General features: G+C 34.7%; 1 protein-coding gene across 1 annotated transcript in view; it reads left to right on the forward strand.

The window, feature by feature from the left end:
- The first annotated feature begins 5,306 nt into the window (after positions 1-5,306).
- The window catches only part of LOC145690702 (uncharacterized), a 67,701-nt gene continuing 48,715 nt past the window's right edge, over positions 5,307-24,292 (forward strand). The window contains exons 1-2 of the mRNA XM_081765864.1: positions 5,307-5,451; positions 15,316-15,621. Of these exons, the coding sequence (XP_081621990.1) occupies positions 5,341-5,451; positions 15,316-15,621 (417 nt within the window). The 5' untranslated portion in view covers positions 5,307-5,340. The remainder of the gene's footprint in view (positions 5,452-15,315; positions 15,622-24,292) is intronic.

Raw genomic sequence — 24,292 nt, forward strand, 5'->3', positions numbered from 1 at the left:
ACGTTCACCATCCGTAATTTAATTAAGTAGAAATGCAGATCAAGGAATGAGGTGCCACGTTCGTTTTTTTTCTTTTTTGAAAAAATTTACGTGTAAAACCGAATTTACGAGAAAACCTTACTTCTCATCTCGTCTAATATCATGGAGAACACTATTTGAACGAAAAATATCACTCTTTCTTGTAGTGAGTACCTGGCAAATGCTGGTACTTTATTGGGGTATTAGACAAGAATAGAACACTGTAGAATACATTAGGTTATTATTTAGAAATGAAATGAAATCTTTGAGTTTTGCGTTCCACAATTATGCCAGCTAGGCTAGAGGAGACGGTGATGAGAATGAATGAAATGGTAGAATGAGGGAAGTGAAGGAAACCTCTCCAATATCTCAGAAGAACAGATCCTTGGCGAGATTTTTTTTTTTTTTTTTTAAGTTTTGAATAATGAATTCTCGGTCGTTTTCTTCTTACACATATATTACTATTTTGCAGTTCGCTATCTATCACAACAGGGTAAATCCTCTTTAATCTCTATGTAAACTTTTGTCAGTTGATGCGAAACATGAACGAGTTTACACTATACAGTTCGAAACTATTTTTAAAAGATGAACACATCCCTCACTTGAAAACAACATAGACAGATTTTCTGAAATTTTCGTACGTTGTTAGCTCCAATATGCCACTACAGGTAATTATTCGCGGAAATGTTTACGTAGAATTAATGAAATCTTTATGATCTATGAAGATAGAGAAAACAAATTTTGCTCTTATCTGCTGTCAATCTGCATTCCATCGGTTTGTTTGTCTTCGGGAACAACCTGAAGTTCACGCATGAGACCTAGTGGGGGGCAAAGAATGAAAGAAACCTACCTGGTTAGCCTTGTACCTACTGCTCTGCGCTGTTGCAACATGAAGACCATAAATTAAACAGCGTTAAAATGGAAGAAAATTATTTTTTTAATTAGTGCGCTCTAGTGTTATTTTAGCAAGAAAAACTAAAACTGAACATGCAATATTAATACTAACAAACATTTGGACGAATTTCGAAATATATAAAAGAAATAGTTTCCATAATATTTTGGAAAGAAATATGCCATGTTATTATTATATAGGGAAATCCCATTTCATTTCGAGTGTTGGACATAACCTTAACATTGAAGGAATTTTTTACATCGCATAGGAGTTGAAAAAAATTCCCCTCAAAAATAGAGTAATTTTGATTTATTAGTTCGTTTTAATTATAAAAATATTGGATATGATACGTGTATCATTTTTTAATGATATATCACTCAAAAATCTGTGTAGATTAGAGAGTCAAGTACCATATTTTCATGGAGCTTAATCACTTGTATAACGAAGAGGCAGTTACAGCCTGTAAATTATGAGTGAATGTGAAAATGGAACTCAACGTCCAGATCCCATGAAATTATTACAAATAATTTACAGAGTGAGTAAGAGGAAATAATATCCCATATTGGCAGTTTCTACTATTCAGAGAGAGATGAAATGCATAGTATCTAAAGTATGTTTCTCTAAATATAATAATTGACCGTGTGTCACATACCCGCCAGGAAAGACGAAGCAAAAATTTTATTATTAAGTGTTAAAAACATTTTTAAGATAGTAGATGATTCTAAAGACTATGTTTAAAGAAATATTAAATGGCAATAAATGAAAAAGACACGATCTGAACTACACTAAACCTGACCCCGCATGCTAATACCTAATCTTTACTTAAATAATTAGTGAAGGAAATTTTAACAACATAAAAACTAAACGTCAAGATAAACTTTCAAATAAAAAAAGATGGGTGGAAGCAGCGGGGATCATCATCAAATCATCTTACAACAGTCGAGTATACGAACTAACTAGGCTCCTTCTGGAAGAATGAAACTGGGGGTTGTGCTGTAAGTTACTTTGTTTTTCTTTCTTTCTTTTTTCCTTTTCTTTTTCTTTTTTGTCCTAACTTGAGCTGTGAATAGTGTGGTAAAATTGGTATCCCGTGAGGGGACAATCTATACTATTTGTTACTACAACTATACTATTTGTTAATTTTTTAAAACAACCAGAACTGTAGAGTCTAACCATTAATAAATGACATTTTGTTTAAATTAAATTTTTAACTCAATAGCTGACATTTGCTCCTGATCATCAAAACAAAGTTAACAGTAAAAAATATTGTATCTCACGAAGATTTATATTCCTTTTCTTTTTTAATAAGAAGAAAAAGAAAGATTGAAACACGTGGAACTATTATGACAGACTTCGAAATGGCGATGATGAATGCTGTCGAAAAATATTTTTTTGGATCAACTGTAAATATGAAGGGCTGCTTCTACCTTTGTCTCAGTCTGTGTGGAGGAAATTTCAAGAATTAAATTCAGGAACTTGATACAAGGAAGATGAATCTGTGGTTACATATACTGGAATGATTTCGTGTTTAGCATTTCTATGAGAGAACTAAGTTCAAAGTGGCCTGAGATATACATAATGAAAACGCAGCACTGAAATTGCAGGCTTGGTAGATTATTTTTGGTGTATGTGGGGGGAGGGGGGCTTTCGTCAAACATAACAGCTAATTGAGGATTCGAATGGTACTGGCACACGGCACCATACCTGCTAGCACAGAATAAATATGGTTTATTATATACGATTAAATTCTGCGAAACATGAAACAGCGAGTTCCAGCAATTGATTGCACCTAAGCACGTGGACATAACTGATGTAAAACTTCTGAGAGGAGAGAAATAAATAAGTTTCTTTGAAAATTATCCCTTTTATTTGTACTTTAATTCTCTATGAATAGAATCCATTTGGATTGTGTCTCTTGGCTTGTCCGTCGCGCAAGAATTTTGCTTGGATTTTGTCCTGCACTTCAGATATTGTAGTGAGGAAGAGTCTGCCATGCACATGATTCTTGATTTATTGTTTGAGTGATTGTATGGTTAATGAGCACATCATTATTAATGCATTTGTACCCTGTCACAAGAAATTTGATTCTGCATGATCATCTATGTATTCACAAAATCAAATGTATATAATTATGACAAGGGAAACTGTGCTAGACTTACAAACTAATTGAAATCAACATTGAAATAGATGTACAACTTCCGGCTCTAATTTAGGAGTAGTGAGAGATTAAACCTTTTTATTTGACGCTGAATCCATCTCAAAAGCATTTTCTTGCTATATTTTACAGTTATTACTATATATGAATCAATATTGCAATAGAAAGTTCTATTTTTCTTCCTACGTGTGGTTTCAGTAGAATAATAAAGCATAGATAAAATCTATTCCTCGGATAGTTGGTCGCCTTCTCTTAATGTTTTCGTTCTATGGCAATCAATATTAAGGCCTGAAGTAACTTTAGATTTCTACCATTTCAGGTTGCAATAGAGAGGCAAAGTCGGAAATGGAAACTATTCTTGCGGCACTGAATCCAGAAAAAAAGAAACTGGTTTTTGTTATTCAATATCAGGAGGGAAGAATTACCCCTGCCTCCTCAAATGACGCCACTGTATCAGAAAGCCATTCTTCAATATATTTTAGCGTTTCTGATCTATGATGATCAATTCTGAAACCGGAGAAACTAGAAAATTTTAACTGTTTCCAGTTTTTGTAGAGTGCTACGAGTGTAGATGGTATATTTCCTTGAGATGCTGAATCGATTAAAAAAAAAAACTCTCGTCTCTATCTATTTCTGTTTTCATTCTATGGATATCAACGTTAAAATCAGAAACTGCTTAATGTTGCCACTTCCGGTTTGAATACAGAATTAACGGAGTAGATGACATGTATTGTTGGGACGCTGAATCGATTTCAAAAAACTGCTTCTTGATATCATTTACCGGTACCGTTTTTTCTCTATGGAAACCACTTTCGGTTTTAGTAGTGACAGAGCGCAGATGGTATATTTTCATGACAATCTTAATCGATTCCCAAAAAAACTCTTTTTGCTATATATTAACGTTTTTTTTCTATGGAGATCAGCGTTGAACGGACAGACGGACGGACATGGTTATTCTGTAAGGGTTCCAATACTTATGCACAACATGGTTCGAAAGCCTAAAAAATGTTGACTAGGGAACTATAAACCTGAATAGTGATTCAGATCTCACTTGGGTCTCGTTTCGTATATCAGAGAAGGTATATTTATTTACTGGAATAGCAGTTTGAGCATACGTTGCTTGTCATTTTACTTTAACTTTTTAAAATCTTATATAAAACATTTTAGAGTAATTTTAACGAGCAGGTCGTTTTGTTTTAGATATTCAATTTATTATTTAATTTTGGAGATTATCTGGAAATTTATATACGGTGTATAATTGTGCCTTCATATACCTCGCTACCTGTGAAAGGGAATCAATATTTTGAAGAAAAAAACCCTAGGTTGTGATTTCTTGTTATTGTTGATGCGTGACAAAGAATCACTTCCTTAGAGAATGTTTATAAGGATCTTGGAAGAGAAACGTTGATCGAAAGATAACGAGAGGTGCTGGGTCCACGGTTGAGTGGACACCTACAAAGTTTCTCATCTGATTGCTTCGAAAGATATTTCTCGGTTTAATGAGCATAAGGAAGATATTTTGCTCTCATATTGAAGATTGAAAGATATGATAACATGTAGCCCACTAATTTAACTACATGTTAAATCTTTTTCATACAAAAGTTGGTTGTGTTTCCATGATCTTTTTCAATTATGCATCAAATTACGTACTTTACCATTCAAACTTTTCGAGTGAGCTCCTAAACTTTTCATGATAGGAAGCCTTGTGAAACAAACAAATCATTCAATTTGTTGCATCCTATTTTCATATCTTACTTTTTCTTTGATCCTTTTATCCGCAACCGTTCCTCAATTAATTATTCTGACGCACATAATAATTTTTAAAACAGCTTGTGGATATTTTAATGTGGCTATACATACAAATAGTGAAAACTGCTTTATTTCCCAGTTTTATTATTTCACGATTCAGGAATTGCCACTTGGATGTGATTTGCATAAAACATAAAAAGGAAGAACCGCTATGAATAATGATATAAGAGTTGGTGAAAGTGAATCTTCTTTTTGTTCGATAGTAACCTTTCTTTCTTTTTTATCTGTTATATTAGAGTATTACTAAATATGATGTAAAACTTAGATTATAGGTTTTAACCTCTGCAATTAAAACAAGAAAGTATGAGCGTTTCCAATTCTTAAAGAACATTTCTTCAGAATGGTTGTCGGTGGTACGTGATATCAGAATGGCGAAATCCTGTCTGGTGTTTTTGTGTTAACAAAATACCTTGAAATTTAATTACTATTCTGTTTTGGTTACAATTTTATTGTTTTTTGTGTGACAATGGCTCCTGCTAAAGCGCCGAGACCTCATCTCCTGAGACAGTGGATTCAAGATCATCCTTGTTTCACCACCGATGGACGGTCAATCTTCTGTCAACTGTGCGAGAAGGTGGTAAGTCACTGAACTTTTTGTCTTTTTTTGATTTTGCGCTGGTGCAGTGGCAACTCTTAAGGGAACTGTACAACAATAATACAGGTTTTCATCCCTTAGGTTGTAGCATTTGAAGTTTAATTTTTACTCAATCAAGAGCCGCTGCTGCCAGTAGCGTACACAGAAATTTATTTCAGAGGGGGTCCAAACTCAATATGACGGTATTTTATATTAAAATTCCTAAAATTGTCCCCTAAAATTACGCTAAATTTACACAAAAGACGAAATTTCGGGGGGAGGGGCGTCCGGACCCACACAGGCTGCTGTAATGAGGATTGTTTACATCGAAGAATAACGCGAAAATTACTTTCTTAATTTGAGTCATTACTACGTTCCCCACTACATTTACGTTCTTCATTTATTTATTTAAAAAATAAATAAATAAATAAATAAAGTCAGTCGATGGTAACCACAGTAACATTATATACTGTACGCAACCAACAGAATTCATCGAACTTGATTAAACTTGTCTTGGAGGTAAGCATGGACCTGTTTAGTATGTGTAAAAGGTTTTCCTGTGCACTTAAATATTCAACTTATTTCTGTTATAATTCGTCTACTATTGGACGAGTTTATAAATTATCTGTTATGCAATAAAGCTTACATACTGTGTCAGGTGTTGAAGTCAACACTATTAAGTGTTTACATTTGAATGATTACATTGTTACAAAAAAGGATATCTACTATACTATACCATACTAACTTTCTATATGTACCAATTCTTCTGTAAAGCATTTGGAAAATCAATAAAATATCGTCATTCATAACAATAAGAGATTGCAACCACCAGTCTTTAATTAGATTTACTAATTCACTGATTTCATTTCAGTTATTGATATGACTTAATTTAATCCCTATTTCTTTAATATTAAAAGTTCTTTCGAGGTATGAGACAATAAATACACTTGACTATTGAATTATCACAACAAAAAGTTCCAATCAGTAATGAAATAAATACACTAAAACTTTTTAAAAGTATTATTTCAATGCCCTTGACAGAACAATATCCATCTATCAAATGGGAAATAATAAGACAATATATTTGATAAATTACAATACAGACAATAATAATACTAGAAATACATAAATAAAAACAGGCACAAATGAAAATAATACAAATAATGTGTGAATACATAAAGAAAAGATAAGATACAGTAATAATGGAGATACAAAAATGACATTAATTATGCCATAGATACCAAAGCAATAGTGATATATTGAACACTTCAAATTAAGCATTACATATACGTAGAAAGGCAGAATTGTACAAATAATTTTAAATGGAATAATTTTACTTGTAGTAATTAGAAATATACATGGACACTTTAAATAATAATAATAATAATATTAATGTAAAAACGTATAATGCAATTGGTTGTAGAGTTTATCGTCTTGTTTTTTATACTCAAGAACAGTGGTTACCATCCGATGTATCTCTCAGTCCTTGTTTCGAAATTTTAGAATTTAAGAACCATGGAGTATTTAATACACTAGTCTGCAAAAAAAAAAAAAAAAAAAAAAAAAAAAAACTTTCACACGAACAAGTGTTACTAACGTAAGTCTAAATGTAGTTGTCCTGTTAAATTTAAAAATGAAATAAGAATTTCCCCATCAGGCACGGTCTTCTTGTGACAGTCATTTTTTTTTTCACGTTTGCACGCGAAATGGATCATATTTTCTTAAAACATCCTTGTGTTTGTATCGGCATAGCTCAGCTGTTTATTAACATAAGCTTATAATGTTGATGTCAGTGGAAGGACAAAGGTCATATCATATATGGAGTTTGTTGTCATCGATTCCATACGAAAGAGGGAGGGTGTCATTAAATTGTGTAAAATGTGGAAATTGTACATTTCCATTGCTCATTTTAACAATAGATTGGCAAAGTAAAGGGAATATCTTATTTTGCCGTTTTCGTCCTTGTTGTAGATTAAAGAAAACACAAATACGACTACAGTATAAATATCACTTCTACTTACCCAAGAAGTTGTGGGCCTGAATTTTCGGCTGTATTTAGTTTCCGGGATGTCTCTCTTCAATGTCCAACAATAATCGGCTAGCATTCTGGGACTCCATTTGCCCTGATACCTCTTCTCCATTGTAGAAATTTGCTGGTGGAATCGCTCTCCATGTTCATCACTTACTGAACCAAGATTTTGCGGTAAAAAATCAAAATGAGTCTAAGAAGTGAATTTTTAAAGACATGTTGCATCCCATAGCTTGGTACGAATTCGCAAGATCATTCACTATATCACGATAGTTTTCTGCTTTATGTTTTCCAAGGAAACCACGACAGATACAGTACCTACGAAGGCTTTCCACGCTTTGTCTTCTAGAGGATTCAACAGCTCTGCAAACTTGTCGTCATCCAGTAATGATGTGATTTGCGGCCCAACAAATAATTATAATCCTTCTTTCAGTTTTGCGTCGCTGACTTTGGGAAATTTAAATGGCAAATACATGAATGAAGGAGAATTTTTGTCAAGTGCTTTTACAAAATTCTTCATAAGGCCCAATTTGATATGCAGCGGTGGTAAGTACATTCGTTCGGGATTCACCAATGGGGTGTGAGACACATTTTTGCTCCCACGAGTAAAAGTGTCACGTTTAGGCCATTGCTTCTTAATGGAGTGCGACTTCCTATCTCTGCTGTCCCATTCACATGAGAAACAGAAAATTTTTGTGTATCCCAGTTGTAAGCCAAGAAGTAAACCTATGACCTTTAAATTACCACAGATATTCCAGTTATATTTTGTGTAGTGGAGTTTATATAACACAAATTTCATATTCTGATATATCTCTTTTTTTTATGTCAACTACGTGGGCCACAGGTATTAATGGTAATTCATTTCCATTATGCACAAGCACCGCCTTCAAACTAATTTTCGAGGAGTCTATGAACAATCGCCATTCATGTGGCTGGTGTTCATGTCCAAGAGCCTCCATAACTGCACTAACATTATTACAGAACACGATACCATCCTCTGTTGAAAAATATTTTTTGAAATCACTATCGCGACTACGATACACACATATTCTTGTTTCTTTGTGTAATAGATTCCAACCTTTGAGCCTCGAAGCTAGAAGTTTGGCTTGTTGTTTCGACAACTGTAAATCCTGAACGAGATCATTGAGGTCTGCTTGAGTTAGTAGGTGGGTTCTGATGTAGAAGCCTCGAATGTAGGATCACTTCTATATTGAGTTTCTTCCTCAGTATGCACTGCCTCGGAGTCAGAGTCTTCACTTACGGTCACAAAATCTGGACACTTCGGCACAGGATACTCGTCCCTATGTAATACAGGCCTCATTGCAGATGGCAAATTTGGATATGTAACGGTATGTTTAGTTTATTTTTTGTAATTCCTTTTACGTTTGTTAAACAAAAGTAGCAGTCACTGGAATGGTCTTTTTGTTCCTTCCAGATCATGGGAATTGCAAGGCATATCATGTGTGCCCCTTTTTCATCCTGTGAAAAGCCGCACACATGTCACACAACAAATATTCGGAGCCCATGGTTTATCAAAATCACCCGCTTTGCAGCCAAAGTAAAGCTCGTAACATTTTTTTACAAGTGGCGTAAAATTTCGCCTCTGAGATTTAAACGTTAGTTCACCACAAATGTAGCAGAAATTATCCGGATGATTCAAACACTTTCTTGGTATTATGCAAGTTCTTTTTAACAACACAAGAAATGAAACAAAGAGCACTCCACTTATACAGAAAGAAAACCTGCGAGGCTCACTACAGGATCACGAATGTCTTTCTGCTAAAACAGGTCTGATCTTGATCAACATTTACAGTGTTGTCAAGCCCACAAAAACAAACACTTTTGCTCCATTATTTTCCACTTTTTTATTGCACAACGAAGAAACTATTAGCCGTCGTTGAAGTGCGACAAGAGGTAAGGGAGGAATTGCGCAACTGAAAAAAAAAAATACAATTTCCACAATATTTACCTAAATTCAATTACCTCCCACCCCCACCCCCATGACATTGATGACACAAATCTAGCACTAGATGAAAGTTTTATTCTTTCCCAGTAATGTGCCACTTAAATTATCCTTCTACATTAATAAACTACTGCGCTATGCCGATTCAAACATATGGACGTTTCATGAAAATACGTTTCATTTCGTATATAAGGGTAAAAAAAAAAAAAAAACAAGTGAATGTCACAACACAACGGTGCCTAATGGAAACATTTTGATTGCATTTTTGAATTCAGGAGAATAAACTGCTTCAGAATCAGCAATCACTCCTTTTGTTAAAAAAAAAAAAAAAAAAATCATGTTGAGCAGTGTGAACCGCTCAGGCGAACACAAAGGTAAGCGTCACTTACGGTGAAAGTAAGTTGTTAGGTGGAATGGGTATAGATCGAACCACAGAAAAATATGTAGGTAATGCGAAATATTATTTTGCATATCAATATTTAAATAAGTTAGTGTCTGCATACCAAAATGTAAATGTAGTACAATTTTCCTATCAATATTTAAATTTTCTTATCGTTTGTGTAACATTTAAATAACATTAATGACCTTATTCACTAAGGCTCTTTATATGAATTTTGGCACCCGGTGTGGTGGTTATTTACAATTTCTTAGTGCTTCACAAATTTCTCCTCTGTGTAGACGCTTTACAGTAGTTCAATGTTGGAAATCAACCTACAGATGGCAGGAGCTTGTTTAGTATGTGCCATTGCATTGAATTGCATGAGAATGATCAACCTTCTTTGCCAGTGTACTCGAAAGTTAGAAAATGTAACATAGCATTGTGTTCGCCCGAGCCGCTCAATTAGTTAAAATCAAATTCGAGACAGACTGTACCAGTCAACGCCTCCAATAATGCTCAGTACTACCTAGTTATATCATAAATACTGTCACAAGTTTGAATGTGAATAACACAGAGAGTACTAACACCAAGGTAATTTATTTTTCTCATGTTTTGCATTGATGTGTTGTACACTTGACGCACGAATCATTTTTCGAAATGTCACCGCTTGGCCTTGAAGCAGGCACGAAGTCTGTCCGGGCACTGGTCAATGGCATTACGCACCACGTCCATGGAAAAATTGTTCACTTCTCGGGTCAAGGATTGTTTCAGACTGTCGACAGATGGAAGAGTTTATGGCAGACCTTTGCCTGATAGACTGCCCAAAGTTTGTAGTCCAACGGGTTAAGGTCCGAGCTGCTAGAAGGCTAATCAGCGGTAGAAATGAAGTCGGGGACGTTCCGTGCCAGCCAGTCCTGGGTTGTTTTCGCTTTGTGGCCTGGAGCGGAATTCTGCTGGAAGTCCATCTTTCTCCAGGGAACATGGTAGCAGACATTGGTTTCACGATAGGTGTTAGCACTGTGTCCTGGTACACCTTGGCAGATGTTTTAACACCTTTTTCGCAAAAATGTAGCTGGGTTGTCCCTGAGTAGCTCACTCCCCACCAAACCATCACCGAGGCAGAATGATGTACCCTCTGAACCCTTGGAACTGCCTCAGCAGCTGCAGTAGATGACGTGGCATACACACTGTCATTTTGGGCGTTGTAGGCCTGCTCAATTGTGAACACCTTTTCGTCAGTGAACAGAATCTTTCTGTGCAGATTGTTGGCGTAACGCCGCAACAGTCTCTTTGATTTAAGGACCCTCTGCGACATTAATGTTTGGGTCAGAAAGTGACCAGTCCGCTTCTTATACACCCATAGATGTAGGTCACTCCTGAGCACATGAGATATGGAATTTCTGCTGATGTTCATCTCAGCAGCCTTCACACTTTGTGTTCGAACAGAATTTCTTCTAATCCTTGCTGCGACTGCTTTCCGGACCTGTGGGGTTCGTACCGTTCGTGATCTCCCACTCCTTGAGCGGTCAGCTGCCGTTTTAGTCTCGGTGTATCGCTGTATGGCGCGATTCACGAATCTCTTGCTGATTTGTAGGATTTTCAGGAGGTTGAAAATCTCACCTGCTGTCTTCCCGACCTAGTGCAGTGCAATTACTGCTACACGATTTTCGTAATCGCCCCACTCCATCAGAACTCAGCACAATATCAACGTATGTCATGAACAGTCAAACACACACTACATGCATCATCTTCCTCTTTATACAAAGATGGCAGCACTGTGCCACTCCGGATGCCTACAGCGCCACTCCAAACTTTGTGACAGTATTTATGCTATAAATACGTACATAAAGTCATTACTATATAGAAATTTATGGGTTTACACTCCTATAATTTATGTTATTACTAGCAAATGCCCGTATCTGTTATTGTGAATAATATTTTGCGTTCTTCCTTCTTTAATTTTTGAATAGAATTTGTCAGAACTTGAGGTATTTTAAAACTGGTATGGACATCATAAGAAAGCATCATCACCCCTTTTACTTCCTTTCTTGCTCAAACACCTACAAACGCTGAAACATGGTTTAGTTATGAACAGGTCTTCTCGGACTAGCAGCCAGGTAAATAACGTTATGTTGTGCGACGTTTCGAGGGCTGACATCGTCCTCATCTTCAGGCGAATATGATGATGCACTAAAGTGTATGGAAGATACTGTATATACTCATGTATGTATGATTGGTCTTACATGAGGTAAGGACATCGTTCACGAGGTTCTGGGTTTATATTCCGGATGATCATCAGACCCATTGCCAGACGAGGTCAGGGGTGAGCCCTCCCTCAAGGTTAATTGACGCCCCTGGAACTGTGTGCTGTAATAATCTGTTTGGGAATTTAATTAAAACATGAATTTGCAATAGACTGCAATAAATTTTTTAAAAAATGCTTTCATGACTACTTCATGTACTTTGCCCTTGTAAAAGAACTTTAATATCTTACTCGGCTTCCCAAAGAAGTCAAGAAGAGAGTTCAAGGAGCACAGACTAATTTCAATATCTCTAAACTTAAACAATAAAACTTCTCTAACGTAAGATTTCTTTGGGAATTGTGGTAATATGGAAACTAGTACTCTCTCTACTCTTGGTCCATATTCCTTGCTTTCAAAGACTGTTAAACTACATTACAGTAACAGTCTGGCCTACACCTGGTTTGGACTCTCAACACGCAGAGAAATCCAGATAGGAAAGTAACTAAAATCTTAAAGGTTTGGTAAACTTAGGGAATTAGGAGTAGCAGCCGTTACTCATGGAACAGCTATTATATTACGTCTATCATTTAAAACTCTAGGTTAGAAAGGTAAACCGCACACTCTAATACTTTCGTACACGAAAGTCGCAGTGTGAAAATAGAAACACCAGCCAGGCTTCACTACCGCCTGACTGTACGGGGATCGGACCCCAATCGCAACCTGGATTCAAAAATTTCACGGGAAAAACCTCCAGCACCTGGAGATTTCAAAAACCTAAATGTCCTGGGTTCACTCTCTCCCTAGGATCACCCCAAGAGCAAATTACTTTTCACTTTTTCTAACCATTAAACTAGAGTTCATTTAAGCTATTATCCTGACGTAGAGCTCAAAAAATCCTACTTAATTCTTTAATTCCTATTCCTATCTCGAGAATTCACCTAAGTTATGGCCAGAGACCACTTTCTCTAGAGGGACTGGAAGCCAAGGACTAACATATCCACTGGACTTCCACTCTATTGGGCAACTCCCGGAAAAAAAGTTTACCTGCTAATTTCCTTCGGACTGAACAGCCACCAGTATAGAGACCTCTACCCTACAGACTTCCCTAGCTGAAACAGCGAAAGCCATTTAAAGAATCGGCCTTTTTATATGTTTTTCTGGGGACAGAAAAAATAAAGAAAAAAATTAACTTAGAAACGGTTCTGGAAACTTCTACACCAATGGAAAATTACTGAAAAGCAAGCAACAAAGATAAATCTTAAAAAAAAAAAAAAATATAGCCTCTCTACCAGCTCTATAATCAAGTGGGCGCGAGAGTAATATTCGAGCTAACTGAAACTTAATCTTAAAAAAATTAGTATATATATAAATGATTGGGATAATTCTCTAATTGATATTTACATACATTTACATATTATAAACATAGTAAAATTGTATATACATTACGCTATACTTACATTAAATAAATAGTGTCAGATAAATGAGTCAGGCCTGATTTACTAATTAATATACACATCTTAAATTTATATTTGTATTTAATATTAAAATATAGAGCATAATCAAGCAAGGTAACGATAGTGCCCCTTGCACATCTTGCAACCTACGATGGTCCAGCAGAGGGACAAGCCCATCTTTATCCCTTTGTTAAATGATGTTCGAAAAAAGAAAACCTCATAAAAAACAAGCACTGCAATAAAATTTTACAAGTAAAGAGAGATCCAATGCATATACAACCACTATTTCGTGGCAAAATTTGGAAAACTAGCATATAACTCAAGATATTCTCAAAGCCTTAGCCCTGGAGAGGACTATAAACATCCGAACTTTATACGATTCAAGATGCCGGCAATACTGACTATTCAAAGAGAAAGAAAAGTGGAAAAAAGACGGCTACCTGACTTGCCTTAAATGTCGGAGTACTTTTAGGGTAGTGGATATGAGCGATGCTATGCAGAAAAGACGACCAGATGAATTCGATATATCAACTTTGTGGGTGAACAATCGTTTGTCCTCTTGATTTAGGAAGGGATATTTGTTTCTCTCTGCTTTCACCAACAGGCTCTGAAACGATTATTATTATTATTATTATTATTATTATTATTATTATTATTATTATTATTATTATTATTATTATTATTATTATTATTATATTATCTACATAATATTATCAACGATACAAATAATAATAATATTAGAACACAACATGTATAAACTTATCTGAATACTAAAATTATATTATTTGTTTAGTGGTTGGTTGCCGATCTCACTCATAAAATACAAATTCTAAAATCATCTACCAAACCTAACTCAAAATATTTTAATTTAAACATTTTTATTAATCATGGCTCTCATTAAATTTATGAAAATAATTGTACTGAGAAAAACCATCGCCTTAACCAAGAAATATAGAAAAATTTAAACAAAAATAGAACCTGGTACAAAAAGATGTAAAAACTAGCTAAAAAAGAATTTGAGTTTTAGCATGCCGCCTTGGAGCCATGATTAATAAAAATGGTAAAATTAAAATATTTTGAGTTAGGTTTGGCAGATGATTTTAGAACCCGTATACCACGCTGTTCTTTTAGAGCATGAGAGGCAGGTTTTATTTTATATATATATATATAGAACTAAAGTAAAAGAACTTTAATTTACCTTAAGATGCTTAGTTATAATTTTATTTACACTATGTACATAATGCGATTATTTACACAATATTTAAATTACAAGTTACTAATATGATTGTTGATAGGAAACCAATTATGATGGCTTAGATTATTTTTTTTAGCTGAGTTTTTTATTAGAGGAGGTAGTTGAACTTATAGGTAAATGTGGATACTTCTCACCCAAAGTCCGTGATCTCTTCCTTTCCACATGGCTAACTCAAAATCACTCTAGATGACTCGACTGCCTTCGTGATTTTCTCCTTCCTCCTCTCTGTCTGCCTGAATCCCATTATATTGCCCAATTTTATCAGTCTTTTAACTTCAGATTAAAAACTTGATGATTTTTTTTGTAATTAAAGGGTTTCATTATTTTTTATATTTATTGTCCTTTAGGACAAGTTGTTATAACCAAAAAACATATTAATGGTTCCTCTTTTTTTATTATTATTAAATTTGCTTTTAACACACTGTCTATATCTAAAGCCTTGAAAAAATGTTGCTTTTGTCTATACAGTACGACTGTATGTTCTATAATGGATTAATAGTTAATATCTTTTTTTTTTTTTTAATTATTATTATTATCTTCGCAGATTTCTTCCGGGAAGAAATTCTCCATAGATCAGCATTTATCGTCGAGAGCTCATATAAAGGCTGCCGAGAGGAAGCGAAACAATGATGTCCGAAGGCAATTGTTTTTCGCACATCTTGGTCCAAAGCAGGATGCCGTATACAACGAATACTCTTCGGATAACATCTGCCGAATATGGACTTCGGCTGCCGTTCCTTGGGAAAAGGCACGAAGTGCAGAGTTGAGAAGTCCTACGGGTAAATGCATGAACACATTGGATTCATGTGCGAAAAGCAACACCAATTGTTTCACATCAAATTTTGAAAAGGTAAGACTAACAGCAGATATACAATTAGCAAATGTTACACGTGTTACTACTGCAATATTTTACGTTCTTTCTTCTGTATTTTTAATTTCAAGTCTAGCACGAAATTTTAATGCCTTGTGTGGAATTTTAGTGACCCCCATCCAGTTTCTTCCATTCTACGTCAAACATGTAAAAGACGCAGAAACACGAGTCTTCAATCTTAAGAGATTCCGAGATATGCACATCTTAGTACCCGGCTTTTTGAGGTGATCGCAAAGCGTATTTATTGCTCATGCGTACTCTTGGAATACGCTGACCATGTATTTAAATGTAGATGGCTAATCATAAACGCGAAAGCAATAAAATCGCTGAGAAAACGTCAGCGTATTTGGTGCGAGTCGGAACAATAGACCGCCTGCTGTTTAAAAGATTTCAAAAGGAAGGAAAAAAAAAGGAAAGACGTGTTGGCAGGTAAAGTGATTGTAGCAAGAAACAGCTGCTTGGAAGATGGTTTGTGCAGAGTATTGGAACTCTGCTATTACACACCTGGACCTGGCAAAAAGACATGGAAACCCTGACTGGCTCACAGTATAATTTACACATCTGGTGAAAGTAAAATTACTGAATAGCCACTTTGGCCGCGTTCGCTACAGGATGTAACGCTTTCTCGACTAGTAATAATTGAGCTCCTCACTCCTTTACTTCCCATCTCTTTCCTTCTTTCCTAGGACAAATTATAAATAGACGCTAAAACGTTTTTTAATTATTATAAATGACAAGTCTAAATTCTGAACTTTATGTTTCTAACCTTATGGGATTCCAAAAATTGGAAACCTTATTATAAAAATTACTATTCCGACACTTTTGGTCCACCTCTTTTCTTCCCTTCTTGGAAAAGAGTAAAAAATATATTGAAACATGTATCTAATTATTTTAAATGAAAATTCAAAATATAAAATTTCATGTCTCTAATCTTAAAAGCCCAAACGGGTATTCCTTGACTGGTTATAGTTTAAAGTTCTATAATCAACTTTTAAGTCAAACTCTATTCCTATTATTAAAGATTATCAAATTATATATCAAATGTATATACAAAACTCATTAACATTTACGCAGTTAAGGGATTCCGAGGTACGAATATCTTATTATAAAAATTGCAACTCCCAGTCCCTTTTTCCCCCACTTTTTTGTGCCCCTCTAGATTTTTTTTTTTTTTCAATGCTGTAACATGTGTATAATTATTTTAAATGAAAGGTCTAAACACCTATTTTCACATCTCATCTCTAACCAGAGCCGGATTTCCGTGTTTTGCACCGATGGACCCTAACGAAATTGCCGCCCATAACCACACCAATCGCATCGCTCTCCAAAACTTCCATTCTCCTGGACCCACACTGAGAAAAATCCGTTCTCCAGACAGCGGTATATTGTACAAATATACGGTATTCTCTTGTTTACTACAGATATCAGTACGGAGAATACGTTATCCGTATGCTACATAGGCACTGCCTTTAGATGTTACATCATGCCGTTGCAGGATGTCTGGCATCTAACAGTTTTCCGTATATCACATGCATATACTTGTTACCTTCGTCAGCTATATGTTATATACGTCTATTTGTATGTGAGATCCTGACTATCTATATTGTTTCATACGCAAAGTACGTATAGATGAAACACTTATACGGAAAATGTTATAAAACATGCGTTTTCAGTCACATGTCTGATGTACTACCATGAGCAAAATAAATGACGCGTCTCTTTATTTTGAAGTTTTTTGAAAATATCTCCGTTTTCTTTATATGTTCGAAATTTCGGAAGGTTTCCCCAGCAGGACAGGTTAATAACAAACCCGTTTTTAATATTTGTGTTAGATATTAGCTTAAAATAAAGAAATTAGAAGCAAAAAACATTAAATCGACAGAAATCTCGAGAATTACCAACTCTGCTAAAGTGGGAAATTTTCAAGAACACGAGGGAATTCTGCATTTCAACACGAAGCAGCGACATCTATGTCATTGAGAGAAATGTGGATTAAATCTACAAACTAAACTTTTAACGAATATTTCTAGTATGTCTTATTATATGCATTATCTGCAAACTCCAAATATATGAATATATGCTAAGTATTAACATAAAGATAGAGCAAATAGTGGAAATTATCTATGGAAAAGGACGAATTGGTAGGACGATCGTAATGAAAAATTACCGGAACAGGCTCAGCTCACGTAAAAAAACAAATAGCTCAGTTAGTTAAAGCAATGAGTCTGTATGCTGAAGGTAGCGGGTTCGATCCCATGGAAGTGCCGTTGTCATTTTTATCTCTACACTACGGTTATTTTATTTATTTTTTTATGTGGGAAAGAATTAAATTGTAACGTATGTGTAAAACTCATGACGATACCAAAAAAAGAAAAAATGCCGTTGTCGCACTTGCATTAGCGTCCCTAATTTTGTTTGCAAACAGTTTCGTAATTATTTCCCCTGTGCTCACTGTTCACCATATGCTCGCTGGCGCATAACGAATGTTTCCCAGTAAATGTTAATTCTAATTTGGAGAATTTTATAAAGTTTTACAATATTTCTCACTAAATACTCTTCTATCTACGTGTTTGGATATTTTGATAACAGATGTCCCTATTAAATGTTTAATTTTCCCTAGATGTTTAATTACGGAAAAGTTTTACAATGTATTTGTATTGAATTGAAATTGTTTTGAATTTACTACATAAGGTAAGTAGACCGAAGGAGGAGAACTCAAGTAATTGATATTCTACGTAAAAGCAACCTATTGTAGAATGATGATGCTTCTTACCTTCAGCACATAATCTTTACGTTAGAGAGTCAGACAGAGAAAAATCATGGTTTTTCCTCCTCTATGACCACCCATCTTAAACCTCTACATATCATTGTTCGGCTCACAAAATTTCGGTGCTCCAAAAACATTCAAATAATAATAATAATAATAATAATAATAATAATAATAATAATAATAATAATAATAATAATAATAATAATAATAATAATAATAATAATAATCCTGAATATGCCATCCTTACATAATGTAAGGATATCTTAGTTTCCTAGTTTAAATCTTAAATATCTTAGTTTAAAATGCTTTCTTTAGTACTTATTTAAGCAACCATGTAGGAGGGGGTACGACTTTTTATTTTGCCCCTCTCATTTCAGTACCCTTCCAACAGAAAGTAATTTTTGATAAGCAGGACAGACAAAATGAATAAGAAATATATTTACAGCATCCTCTCCCCTTTCATGATTGGAATATCACGTAATATTTTTTATTCTACGAAAGATGGCCCTGTGCGGTTAGGGGTAGGTAACTAAAAAAATACCTAATATATAGCGCCCCTTGATTGTAATATTACCGCTTCTTTATTTGTACGAGAGAGCCCCTACACAATCAAGAGTGACAAAAAGAATAGGAAGAGTGTCTATTGATTCCAGTGGTGGATCCAGCACGAACTCCTGGGGGAGGGGAGTTGAAGTGAAACATTCTTTTGATGATGTGAAGCTGTCACAAATTACCACTTAACTAAACTAAATAATAGTGGGGGAACCGGAACCCAGTCAGTTTAAATTGATGTAAAAGTTTAATTTTTGGCTTCATACTAAAAGTTGTGGTTTCAAATGAGAATTTCAGTCCAAGTGGTCAATCATCAAATCTCGTGGGGCTCTTCAGTGTAGGCTAATACGGCCCCCTTATGAGAAAAGGCAAAATTATTAACATGTTTATAACTTTCGAATTTTTCGTCTATTTTAAAGAAATATTTTGCTTCGTATTAAAGTGTTGGTTCCAAATGACAAATTCAGTCCGAGTGGACAATGATCAAATCTCCGGGGTGGGCTCTTCAGTATAGGGGGCTACGGCTCCCTTATAAGAAAAGGCAAAAATATGAAAATGCTTATAACTTCCGAATTTTCCGTTTATTTTAAAGAAATTATTGGCTTCATATTAAAGCCTTGGCTTCAAATGACAATTTCAGTCCGTGTGGACAATGATCAAATCTCGGAGGGCTCTTCGGTGTAGGGGTTTCGGCTTCTTTATGGGACAAGATTCACGTAGTTGATATTGCAAAATTGTTTTGTATATATAAGTGGAAACTTGCACCATTTGGTTAATTTTACCTCTTATGTTTTGCAGATTCATATTCCAAGCAATAGTTACTTCGCAGAGCTAAAAGAAGGCACTTACTAGTTTCATTAAAATGAAATGTCTTTTATGAGAAGTTCTCATGGAGCCGACGAACGAATAGGCACCCAAACGTTGGTTAAGTCGAACGGTTGAAACCCGTTGAGCTCGCTACAATTATTATTATTATTATTATTATTATTATTATTATTATTATTATTATTATTATTATTATTATTAATAATAATAATAATAATAATAATAATAATAATAATAATAATAATAATAATAGAGCATTCACCTTTGGTGCATGGGGTCCGTGGCTCGATTCCACTTCGCGCCAAGTGAAATTTGAGGTGGACAAATACCGTGTGCATGGGTATGTGTTTTCTTGAGATTTTCCATTTTCCTCCCACTTTCTTCATTTCACCATTTCATTCATCATCATTCTCCCTTAGCGTAGGTGCACAATCGACCAACGTTAAACTAGATATTGCAATTTCAATAATAATAATAATAAAAATTAATTCAACTGAAAGGACTATTATTTATGTGGACAGCAATTATCATAAATATGCAACCATTATAAAAATAATGCTTTGAGTAGAAAGATAATCCTTTCCAAGTGTTAACGAATGCGCACGAGATAAGACATGTCTCGAGAAAGAGACAAGACGCGCTTTGTGACATCCAAGATAATACGAGGCAAATGTTTTGGACACGAGATAGCTTGTAAAATGTCTCGTCTTGTCTGGAATGTCTCGAAAACAAAAGTCTAAGTTTTAATATTATCTTTCAAGATCTATTCTCTCAGAAGTAGTTCTCTGCCTTAAAATTAATAACGACATTTGTGATTTAAAAAAAGATAAACAATGCCTAAAGTTAATAGTTAACTTTTCGAAAAGAAGCTTCATTAAGGGTGAACCTGAAAGATGTCCACAAACTTCGGGAGGTGATTCGTGACATCAAAAGGAGACAAATGGTCCTCTTGCAGTTTTCGAATTCAGCTTCGTTGTCGAGATACAGGGTTGCCAACTGGTCGTGTTTGAGAAACTCACTGAGAATAAATTCAAGTCCAAGAATAAACTACTACTCATATATTTTTCAGGTCAATTGACTTATACCATGTTGTAAGGTCAAATATTTATTTATGAAGTGTGTACAAAATTCGCCAGGGTCTTTTCTGAGAAAATCGTCGAGAAAAAGTCACCTCCAAGAATAAACTACCCCTTGTAAATTTTTCTAAGAGAAATATCTGATACTGCAATATAGGGTTGTTAATTAAATATTGATTAATGAAAAATAAACAAAATTGTTAAAACCATTTTTGAGAAAATAGCGTTTTTCGATTTTCGGCTGTTTGTAAACCACACTTATTTTAGGTGGTAGGAAAAAATGGAAAAGCTCCTGTAAGAATACTAAGTAAACCCTAAGTTTAAAATTTGGTGTAGATAAGTTGAACGGTATGGCCTCTAGGCGAGTGCATAGAAAAGTGTGCCGAACGGACGGACCGGAAGGACGGGTGTCGAAAAGTCACATTTTCGGTATGTAGACGCCATGAAACATGTAAATCCGTTGAAATCTGAATTTGATATTATTTTCACAATCACTATATTTTCTTCTCTCTTTTGTCGCTCGAAAAAGAAAAGCCTAAGTTTACCACAAAAAGCTAGGGAGTTTCTCAAAAAATATTCAATTACAGGGCCACCGCACTAAACTTTTTCAATTCAATTTCTTAACTGTGTTAGGCCGCAGTTGTTACTGAAGTGTGTATTTGGATAATACGAATAAAGTTATCGTATTATTCAAATACATCGAATGTCAGATTATCGAATAAAAAACTTCGATTGAAGAAAATCCACACTACAAAACTAACTCACACTTTGAGCACATTTTCATTAGACATATAATAGACCAATTAATGCAATCATTGTTTATGAAATATGAAAAAAATCAAATGAGTCACTTTGGGAAAGTCGTTCAAAAAGAACACGTCAAGAGTAACCTACCTCTTGTGAATTGTTTCGAACAATGAGTTAAGATATACTTTTGGTTATTAATGAAATATTTATTTGCGAAATTTGAACAAACTCGCCTGTCGTTCGAGAAAATTGTCGGGGAAATAACCTTGACCCCAAAAATAAACTATCCGTTGTAATTGTTTTTCATAGAAATGACTTATACTAAAATATAGGGTTATTAATGAAATACTTATTTATGAATTATAAATAAAATTGTCCGAGTAATTTTTGAGAAAATCGTGAGGGAAAAATAACTCCCCGAATAAACTATCTCTTGAGGATTCTTTCAGGGTAAGCGAGTTATTCCATATTACTAGGTTTTTAATGAAATATTTATTTCTGAGTACGAACAAAATTGCTTGACTCATTTTTGAGAAAACCGTGGAGGAAAAACACCCTCAAGAGTAAACTACCCCTCGCATATTTTTTCAGGACAAATGAGTTTTGCCATATTGTTCGGTTATTAACGAAATATTTATTTTTGAAATATGAATAAACTCTTTTGAGTCGTTTTTGAGAAAATCGCCCAGACAACACGCCACCAAGAATAAACTACCCCTCGCATTTTTTTTAGGACAAACGAGTTATGCCATATTGATAAGTTGTTAATGAAATCTTTATTTATGAAATATGAACGAAAACATTTGAGTCCATTTTGAGAAAATCACTGAGAAAAAACTCACCCCCTTAGTATAAACTACCCCTTGTAGATTTTTCTCAGATAAATGCTTTATACCACAAAATAGGGTTGCTAATTAAATATTGATTTATAAAAAAAGAAAGAAAACAAGATCGTTAGAGCCAGTTATGAGAAAATATCTTTTTTCTATTTTCATCGTACAGGAAACTACCCTTGTTTTGGGAGTAGGAGGGAAATAAAAATAACTATAGGAAATACTATGAAAATCTTAAACTAAAATTTGGTGCAGATAAGTTGAACGGTATGGCCTCTAGGCGAGTGCACAGAAAAGTGTAGCGAACGGACGGACGAACAGATAGACATGTATCGAAAAATAACTTTTTCGGTGTTAGGGGCTATAATACGTGTAAATTCGTTGAAATCTCAAATTTGATTTTTTTTTCGAACACCATACTTTCTTCTCTCATTTGTCATTTCAAAGTAAAAGGAACTCAGAACTACAGATAAAAGACACCTACTTTTACACATAGACATTATTTATTGATTTAAAACTGTTTTAGTTTGTGTCATTTCACTTCCAATTGAAAGGTTTTACAATGATTAACGGCATACCAATGACGAGACGGAAGTTTTCAGGAAGTAAATGCATTCAGAAGTCTAGATTGCATTACAGCTATCAGCCTGTTTTTATTTCTGCAATTGTTAACAGCTGTAATTTCGTCCAAACGCTACATGAAATAATTTTTGGTTGACGTCATTGTGTTACTATTTTAGTATTGTTCTCTTCAGACTTGGTTGAAGTTTTGTCTTAACGGTTATACATTTTTTTCTTATTTCATCGTTACACATAAGAATAAAATGTTGTGGTGACTGGATAGATTCGAACCTACGAACATTGAGTTTTTATTCTTCAAACAATTTACCAATGGACCAAGCTTTGTCCTCACGTTAACGTACGGTTACAGGGTTTATTGCGATTTAAATAAAATGGCTGGCTGTTAGAGTCTCCTGCCCAAATATTTGGATAAAAAATTTTCATTGCTTCGTACATTGTTTAGATACACATTTTAGGAGAGTGAATTTTGGTGTATATAATAATTTCATGCCAGATAAAAGCTGGATAAGTTTTAATAACATGTTTCATATGTAGTTCTCAATAATAGACTTGTTCGGGATGACGTTCCAAGGTTTAGCATTGACTAGCAGTTTTTGCTATTAATATCCCTTCTAGCAATATTGGCAGTAGACAAAAGTTAGCCCGTGTTAAAGCTTTTTGCTCCTAATTTAGTTATTTTACTTTATTATTTAACGAATATATTGAAAATTGTCAGAGACACGTATGCAGTAATTTATTTCGGGAGGGGTCCGACTTCAATATTAGGATAAATTATAATAAAATTTTAAAAGATAATCCCCAAAATTAGGCTAAATTTACAGAAAAGTTGGGGTTTCAGAGGGGGTCCGGACCCCCTAGACCCACCCCTAAATGCGTTCTTGTTTGTCAGTAACATTTCCTCATTTTGAAACCCTCAAAAACTTCGGATAGACTATATAAAGGAAAACGAGTTATTTTCGATGAAATATCACTTCAAGGAGACGCGTCAGTTTTATTGCACAGTGTGGTATCCCACGTTCACAATGGCAAGAGTTTCTTTCCTCTGATTCTCTGTCATTGTGCTCTATCGAAAGGTTAGGTTTGTAACATATTACTCCTACGAACAAGCATGACTGGTGAAAAAAGGGGGCCGTTGCCATAGAAACCACCGTTTCCATAACAACGAATCCCGTCACGGCTCGTCAATCTAAAACTGATTGAGGGAAAAAGAATCTGCAACAAATGTGATGCACGGAATAAGTCGTGAGTGGGAACCCTTCACCCCT

The sequence above is a fragment of the Thermobia domestica genome, chromosome 7, assembly GCF_964235325.1.
Source record: "Thermobia domestica chromosome 7, izTheDome1.hap1.1, whole genome shotgun sequence".
NCBI lineage: Eukaryota > Metazoa > Arthropoda > Insecta > Zygentoma > Lepismatidae > Thermobia > Thermobia domestica.